Genomic DNA, 9,428 nt, shown 5'->3' with positions numbered 1-9,428 from the left:
ATATATATATATATATAGGTACAGGAATATATATATATATATCCTCCAGTTAAATAAGACCCTTTACATTTAAATTTTAAATACTTCTTACAGCTTTACCAAAAAGTTCTGTATGTCTTTTCCAATGTGACTGTTGTATGTTTTGAAAGTCCTATGCAGAGTTCATGAAACATACATTCTTTTAGAGTCACACATTTATTTCCAAACTTTTGCAAGTCTGATTCTTTTATTTGTGTTGCTGTCGGTTATTGTTTATAGGCTTTGTTTCCTTGTGTTTGTGGTTTTTCATTTTTGAGTTTCAACTCAAAGGAATATTTGTGAGAATTCTTGGAAATGTAGTTTAAGATGTATTCCTCTATAGAAGATTTACTTTTGTGTAGATGTTTTCTGGGGATACTAATAATGAGACTAGACAACTTTGAAAATAAACTCTTGCTTTAGCTAGCTTGTATTATTGTAACACAGATAGTATCAGTTGTATAAATATAGGCCTTCCTTTTGTGACAAAGCTAGTTCATGGCTACAAATGATCACTGTAGTTTCTCTTCCCACTCAGTATCAGACAGGAAAATTTCCTTGCAGTCCCCCTTTATGGGGAAAAGTTTGTCTAACTTTATCTTTTCCTAAGGGTATAGCCCTTAGGTATCTTGGCTCATTCATTTGAAAGTTTTGACTGGATTCCTGCCTTTTGCGGATTCTAGGCTTTGTCACTTATTCTTTCTGTGGCTATAAAATGGAAGCATTAGCTCATAGGGATTGGTAAAATCTGGATTCCAAGCCATTTTGTTTCAGCTCTAGGAAAATATCCTCATTTTCTGCTCACTTATCCATGAAGAATTATTTAGAAACTTACTCCATCAGTTTTAGGAGTTTAGAAGTAGAAAGGCTTTTTCATAGTGTGTCTAATCTTCCATATTCTTCTCATTGACCTCTTATTTTTCTTACTTTGTGCTCCCTCATTTTTTTTTTTGTGGCATGGAACCATTTTGATACCATATATCCATCCTTTTAGAGTCCTCATTTCTCATAGACTTAAATTGTGATTGGCCTTGATATGTCTTGTGGATGTTGCCCATTCTGATTCTTTCTTAAAAAAACAAAAACAAAAACAGAAAAATGTGTGTGTTCTTTATGTATATGCATGTACATATCATATACTATACACATATTGCATAACACTGTGTATAACACACATCCTTATATGTATATACACATGGATGTATGCAGATAAAAAAGTATATAAACCTGAACATCTACAAATGATACATTTATTATAGTTTGATTTAGCGATTCCGGAACACTTGGTTGGTCTGCTTTGTTAATCCCACTTTCAATCTACATTCATAAGTACACCAGGACTGCTCCCATGAGTGGCTTGTCTTTCTGTATTAATACCTCCAAGATCTTTGTTATTGGAATCATAATATATATCGCAATAATTTTAAGTGTAGAGATTCTGAAATAGTTCTTCAATTAATATATCATCTTTTAAAATCTTTACTTTCTCTTCAGAGTATCTACTTTTTAATCAAACACTTAATATCTTATGGAAAGGATCTTGAAGAGTTTTGTCAACATATTCTAGATTCAAGCTCATTATGGTGATGGTAGAGATTAAGTGAATCAGTAGTTTCATTTATTTCCAAATTTGGATGTTTAAGTGTAAAGCTTGATGCTTTGAATGCCATGCAATGAAACTGGAGCTAGTCTGCCAATGTTAATTATAACCTTGTATTACTATTCTGCTTCTAGCAATTTTCCAGGTTAGATTCAATGCGTATCACTAGGCTGTAGGAGGATTATTTGCTTTATTTCTCAGCAACATCTGTAATCCAACATTAACCACTATATTTCATGGCCTCCACTGAAAGCTGCCATAGGAATAAATCTTTTTGCACTTAACACATATTGATATAGAGGCCAAAATGAAGCCACTAACATATCCTGTAATGTCTTTGTGTCTTCAGTTACTTATAGTGATTAATTGTTCTAACAGTGTGACATTATCATGTAGTTGAGGCAGTCTCTTTATCCTTAATTTGGAATTTCCTTGCTTTCATTAGTTTATTTCCTAATAGTCTGTTGTTGATTTGACTGATGTTTTGTGACAAGTTCCCCTTCTCCATTTTCCTGTGCTGTTTAACCAATACCAGGTTTTTAGTAGGCCCTTTGGCTAGTTGCCAGACGAAACAGCTCCACCCTGTTTTATCCTTCGGAAAACAGCCATCATGGAAGTGTGGAGTTCCCTTCCTGCCTTGAGGGGAATCTTCATCTCAGCATTCTTTTGGTTGCATGGGCTTTCTTGGAGCCAGTTGGGGGCCTTGGTATCTGCAAAGATGGAAAAAGGATTCGAATGTGTTTGAGCTTCTGTGGCAGTACAAAAACATTTGGGTATAATCTTCAGCTTAAACTTAGTTAACCAGCATTTGCTTTCGTTGTCCTTGATGATGATACACAGTGATTTACTTTCACATTTATGCACTGAGAGCATCCAAATCACCACTGTAAGGTCTGTATTAAATTGATAGACAAACTGAAGTAAGGAGGGAAAGGGACTTTAAACTCCTGTTGACCTCCTGCAATTTCTCTTTCAGCATTATGCTCAAAATCTGTTTTTCCACTTTATTTTTAACTTTTGGAATAAACAAAAACACTAATGATGGTTTTATGGAGCTTAATGAGAAGAAAATGTTTCAGGGCTAAAACCATGACAGAAGTTAAGAAACATATATATGAAAAAGAAAAGACCAGAATAAACTCTGGAATTTTTTCTTGACTTAATCGAAAACAAAAAGCAAAATGTTCAGTTGTTTGTGTCTCCATTGTTTCTGAAAACATCTCAACAGATACACTTTGATGTGATACTCTTTTGTGTCCATCTTAAAAGCAATCAGAAACTCACATCTGCTAGTCTTCTCAACTTTCTTCTTTCTCCATCTTCAGCATACATGGAGGATCTTCTCCATGCTAGGCTCTGTGCTAGGAGCTGGGCATAAAACAGCCAGACACAATCTCTACCCACAATGAGTATGGGAACATTGAGAAGTAGACAACTGGAATATATATATGTATATATATATATCTATATATATATAAAATAAATTCTGTGATGCCATTTTTAATAAAAGAGCAGTACATATCAGTGTCTGTGATTACAGACAATTGCCCAAAAAAAGTAAATACAAGGTGAAATTTAAAGATTGAATGGGAATTAACTCTTCACTAATCTAGAAGAAAAGGTGGAAGAGCAGTCTAGGTGCTGGGAACTGGTTCCTTAGCATTGTGAGGACTTTGATTTATTGTTGGTTGTTTCACTGATTTGCTGCTGCCTTGAAGACTGAACAGTGTTGTGCATTTAAGCTTTTCCCCTTTGCAAATAGCAGAATATTGAGGGTAACTGGAAATAAATTTACCCTATAGTAGGAAATTTGCTAACTCACCTATCATGAAGTATGGAGAGGGACTGTTTCAGGGCTGCTTCAGCATGGACCCAGGCATTTCCCACTTTCCTCTTTCCCATCCCTAGATTATTGGTAGGATCTCTTCTCATTTTAGGATGGTTACTACAACTGCAGGCATCAGTTGTAGGAAAAGCAGTTTCTTATCCCACACCCTTCACAAAGAAAACTTTTTCTTGGATGCTTACTGCCAAACTTCCTTTTACTTCTCATGGTGTTAGGAGGAAAGGATGTCCTGAACGAACTCTACAGATACAAGTTTTGTGGACTCCACCCCCACTTCCAGATACCGGAACTACAAATTCCATTATCACCAAAGGGAGGATTGCTGGGACCTGAGGGTGGAGTTAAGCAGCCAGGTTTGATATAAAACCATCATGTGGACTTTTGGGGGGGGGGTCTCTTGACCTCTTGGCTTGTGGCTTGTCCCTTGGTTTTTCACTGACTCTCCATGTGCTATTGGGGCTCCAGGTCAGCGGAACTGGTAGGACACATTAACCAACTTACTTCTATCTCTTTTCCCTAAGTTACTCTTTTCCCTTTCTCTTATAAATACACCCATTACTAATCTTTTTGTGTGTGAGGGCAGTTGAATCTTACTATAAGTCCGTTTAAGCACATGGGTGAGGCTCCATAGTCAGGCAACCCAATTCACCCAATTGGTGAGTGTTGTGGCACCTTTTAATTGGTCATTGATAAAAGGAATGGAGTTACTATGATTGGTTTACAGTATTTGCCCCTTGCAGTAGGATGGGAAGGTGAAATAACATAAATTGAGACTCTTCCCAACAGGAAGAAGAATGGAATGGCTGTTGTATAGGCACAACGACTAGGCAACATCCTGATGAAAAATAAGTCTCTTTCTGTCTCTGTGTCTCTCTGTCTCAACCACTTAACTTTGTATTGGCTTCATATTGCAGTAGCTTTCTTAATTGTGTTTTCTTTGGGAGTTGGGCCCAGCTGTCTTAGTAACAAGCAGTGTAATTTTGATTAAGGCATTTAACTTTTCTTGGCCTCAGTTTCCTCCACTGTACAATAAAAGCTTTGTATTCCATCTTCAAAACCTCTTTCAACTCTTAATGTTTTAGGGTTCCTCATGACTTTCTTGCTTTCCTTAGCTTAAAACCAGACAGACTGAAGTTACAGAGAGGATACTTCCTAGCTGTGTGAATCTGGCAAGTTGCTTCATTGTCTTGGATTTTAGTTTCTTCATTTATAAACTTGGAATAATAGCTAATTTATAAGGTGCACAGGAACTAAGTGATAAATATGAGTGATAAATATTTAATATTTAATATAATTCTTCAGGTGCCATTTTACAAATTAAAGTCTGTTTTAATATGCGCATGAAATCTAGTTGTGATGTTTAGAAGTTTGCATCAGAAATAGACACTAGGATAAAACATTTTCCTTTTTGCAAAAACCTGTGGTTCATATGATGTTTTTTAATTATCAGACTCTACCAAGCAGTATTTATGTAACTGAGTCAAATTTTAGGCTACAAAATGTTATTAATTTCCAAGAATTTTTTTCTTCTTTACCTTTTACTTGGTACTACACTAATTTTTGGGTTATCACAAGTAATTAAAAATAAATTATAAAGAAGTACCATTGCTTTTACAATCTGGTTTAGTGTTTGACAATAGGGGATTTCCCCTTCAATTGTAGTGACCTATTTCTCTCTCTCTCTCTTTTCCTGATGCTCCATCAGGAGAAGTTAACCACTTTTCAGGGGTTAACACAAGTGATTAAACTAGAGATGCATTTTATTTCATTGATAGTGTTACTTGTGTCAGGTTCACCTGAACATGTCAAAAGTGCATTCCTTTTTCTCAGGACCCTGATTTCTATTAGATTTGGAAAGTAGAGTATTTTATATAAAATGTCTTTTAAGAACTAATTATGAATCTTTGGCCAGCAAGCATAGAATTCAGTTTTTAGACTTAGAAGTGTTCCCTGTAGTTGTTCACTTCAGATTTAAGTTTCAAGAAATGTTAGAAATGAACCATCACTAGATGGCAGTCTTCCCCTAGTTTTAGTTGCTTGTAAAGTGTGATGGGTAGGGGAACGCCACTGTTTAAGGACAATATTGACTACAAATATTAGAGTAACTTTAGTAGGCATCCGGCCTTTCCAGAATTATAAGAGTAGTTTTTTTTTGTTTGTTTTTTAGCATTTATATATTTTGGTTATGTTATATCTTGGATATATTAGTTACAGTAAGACTGAGGTAATTGAAATGCTTATTCAGGTTAACTAGGTAGGTAGTGAACTATAGCTGCTTTTTTCCTGTGGTTAGTGACTTGAAACAAAACTTCAACCAGTGGTATTTAACCTCTCTGATAACCAGATGGAAACTGTGGATCAATTCCCCTTAAAAATACATGATTCTGCATATACATATATTTATGACTCCACATAAAATGTGGGAATCATGGATTTCCTGATGCATATTCATGGGATACAAATTCCTAGCAGAACCCTTGTTTTTAATTCTTTTGAACTCCCCCCCCCCCCGTCCAGAAATCCCTATTTTAAATATGTGGACTTCACATTTTATTATGTTTCAGTTCTCAAGATACCCAGGGGAACCACTGTAAATCTTCTGTGTAATTTACCATCATTATAATTAAAGAGATTATTGTAATGATAATGACCCTCTGATAGGAGAAACATTTGGGGACTAGGGATAAAGATGTAGAGAGTACATCCGTTTTTTGGACTACCTGTTTACACTATTATGAAAGTGTGTGATCTTTATGTTGCTACTTACAGAATTTGAAGGTGGAAGTTGTAGAAATTTAGAGTGAGGCTGATACTTAAGAAGATTAGTAATTGATTGCTTCCTATTTTCTCTTTTGTTGTGCCAAAGTTATTTGATAACTCTGCATATGATTTAGAGATATAGGATCATACCCAAGGTATGTGTTACTATACCACACCTTCTACCACGGGAGTCTTAGTCTTCCACTGTAGTCTATTGTGCCTCCTACCTACTCTGCTCTCCTTTTTCCCATCCCCCTCTGGTAGCCTCAATTCTACAGTCAGATTTCTAGGCTTTGTTATTGGCTTAGTTGTATCTGATCCTTTATAGTGCTTCTCTATATTCTAAATATAAATGACGACATCTGCTATTTGTCTTTCTCATTCTGACTTGTTTAACTTAGTATAATCCCCTCCAGTTCTATTTATATTATTATAAATGACAAGTTTCTCTATTTTTTTTTCCTAGCTAAGTGGTATTCCGTTATGTATTTATACCACATCTTGGTGATCTACTCATAGTCCTTGGATATTTAACGTTGTTTCCATAACTTGACTATTGTAAACAGTGCCACATTGAGTATAGTAGTGTATACATCTCTTTGAATTAGTGTTTTATGGAGTCTTCAAGTAAATATCTAAGAAATGGAATTGCTGGATCATATGGTAGGTCTGTTTTTAATGTTTTGCAAATATCCATGCTGTTTTCCATAGGGCTGGACCAACACGGGAAGAAGATTCCTTTTTCTCCAAATCTTTGTAAACACTTGTTTCCATTCTTTTTGATGTGGCCATCGTCACAGTGTGGAGTGATATATCACTGTGGTTTGAATGCCATTTCCTGATGATATTCCTGAAGTAATGTTGAACATTTTTTTTTAAAGATTTATTTATTTATTTGTACAGAACTGGGGTATACAGGCCAGAGGTGCAGGGGCGGTGAGAGGATTCACTAGAGACAGAATAGGGAGCAGAACAGGCCGATGATGACGAAGCACACTGCTGAGGGGAGCAATGGGCAGATCAGGAGAGGTCTACCGTGCCATGTGGATCACCTCCGGGGCGGGGATCGAACTCATGCTCAATGGCTTTAGCTTCTTAGTGCTGTGCTTTAACCCGCTGCACCACCAGGGAGGGCCAATGTTGAACATTTTTCATGTGCCTGTGTGTATTATTTGAGAAGTTCCTATTTAGCTCTTATACCTATTTTTTCATTGGGTTTTTAATTAGTTGTATAATTTTGAAATCTTGGCTATCAGCCTCTTGTTAGGTATATGTTATGCAGACATTTTCTACCATTTATTAGGGTGTCATTTTTTTTTTTTTAGTGATAATTTCTTTGCCTGTGTAGAGATTCTTAGTTTGACATAACCAGTTGTTCATATGCTCTTTTATTTCTCTAGCTGCTGGAAACAAATCCACAAAGACATGCTATGTTGTGGCTATGAAAGCTATTTTGTGGAACATTTCCCCACAAGTCTTTTATTCATTTTGAGTTAATTTTTGTGTATGATGTAAGATAGTGGTCTACTTCTAGAAAATGTTGTTACATGTTCCTATCCAGTTTTCCCAACATCATTTATTAAATAGGCTTTCTTTTCTCCAGTGTATGTTCTTGGCATCTTCTTTAAAAAAATTTCTTTCCTTCAGTTTGGAAAGTTTTCCTTTATTATTTCTGTGGATAAATTTTGTGTTCTCTTTCTCTTCCCTTTCTGGAATACCCATTTTCTATTGCCTTTCCTCATCAAATTGGGTAATTGTTGAAATGTTTCTTTCCCTTCATATATCTCTTTCATCTTCCACTTGGATTCTTTGTATATTATCACTGTTGAGGTCACAAAAAGGATTGATTATAGATTGACTGGAATGCTTTCTTTCTTCATTGTTATAGGAAGGTGGATAGAGTAGGCATTGCAGATTAAGTAGCTTGACTGATTTCAGTGGGAGAGGAGGAAAGATAGGCCATTCTCCCCCACCCCCCCACCCGCCCTCTCTCCCCTCCCCCGCAAAGTATATAATCATGTCAGAGTAAAAGTTTGAGGAGAGGCAAAAGTAAGGTTCTCACATATAGTTTTTTTTTTTTAAAAGATTTATTTATTTATGTATACAGAACTGGGGGTTAGGCCAGAGGTACAGAGGCCAGAAACAGAGTGACGGAGTGGGTAGAAGAACAGGGAGATGGTTGAAGTACACTGCTGAGGGGAGCAGCAGGCAGGTCAGGAGAGGTCTGCCACGCCATGTGGTCACATCCGGGGCAGGTGGGGATGGAACTCATGCTGAAGTGGCTTTTGCTTTTTAGTGCTGTGCTTTAACCTGCAGCACCACCAGGGAGGGCCAGGTTCTCACACATAGTTTAGAGACTAAGAAAAATTTTTTTGAGTGTTGGTGGAAGGGGCTATTTTTAGTAGTATTATATAGGGTTATTGAGTACCAAGTTTAGATTTTTAGTTCTATAACAAAACTGAATCTAGAGCACAGCTATGTGGTATTTCTTCAGCTGTCCAGCTTCTTGGTATAGTCATGGAATAATTGGATAGTTTGGTTTACCCAAAATTGAGTTTTTCTAGATTAGGTTGACAAAAAAGCCACAAAGAAGTTGTAATTCAGTCCTTTCACTTCATGAGATGATAAATACTGTTAAGCACTAAAATATTTTTGAATGAATAAAGAAACAAATTTTTTGGTTTTCCTAAAGAAAGTGTTTATTCAACATGAGGGCAATATTAACACAATTGGATGACTCTGTGATTTATATACCAAATCTGTTTAATTTCCAAATAAGTTTGCTTCTGGGTTTTAGTTCTTTTTCTATATATTAAAAGTAAATCTAGTGTAATCTTTATGCCTTCTTTTTTTTTAAAGGTCTGTCTATGATGGTGAGGAACATGGACGATTCATGGAGAAGCTCGAAACTCGCATTCGCAATCATGACCGAGAAATAGAGAAAATGTGCAACTTTCATTACCAGGGTTTTGTGGACTCTATAACTGAACTGCTGAAAGTGAGAGGAGAAGCCCAGAAACTGAAAGTAAGGAGAACTTAAGAAGGCCTTGTTTCTTCATCCTGTGTTAGGATTTTGATTAGCATTAAAAGAGTAGGTATACTTGCAGTCATGATTTTTTGTATAGCTAGGAAGGAATTTATACTGAAACATAAATAGTTGGGATTATGGCATTCATCTAAAAGAATGATCTTTTTTTTTTTTTT

At 36.0% G+C, this 9,428-nt stretch overlaps 1 protein-coding gene across 4 annotated transcripts in view; it reads left to right on the top strand.

Moving 5' to 3' along the window:
- The window catches only part of EXOC6B (exocyst complex component 6B), a 525,152-nt gene that overhangs the window by 85,116 nt on the left and 430,608 nt on the right, over positions 1 to 9,428 (top strand). For all 4 annotated transcript variants that reach the window (XM_012731527.1, XM_012731526.1, XM_012731525.1 and 1 more), the window contains one exon: positions 9,084 to 9,249. In XM_012731527.1, the coding sequence (XP_012586981.1) occupies positions 9,084 to 9,249 (166 nt within the window). The remainder of the gene's footprint in view (positions 1 to 9,083; positions 9,250 to 9,428) is intronic.

The sequence above is a fragment of the Condylura cristata genome, unplaced genomic scaffold, assembly GCF_000260355.1.
Source record: "Condylura cristata isolate star-nosed mole 26May11 unplaced genomic scaffold, ConCri1.0 scaffold00031, whole genome shotgun sequence".
Taxonomy (NCBI): Eukaryota; Metazoa; Chordata; class Mammalia; order Eulipotyphla; family Talpidae; genus Condylura; species Condylura cristata.
This window is presented reverse-complemented; position numbering and strand designations above follow the sequence as displayed.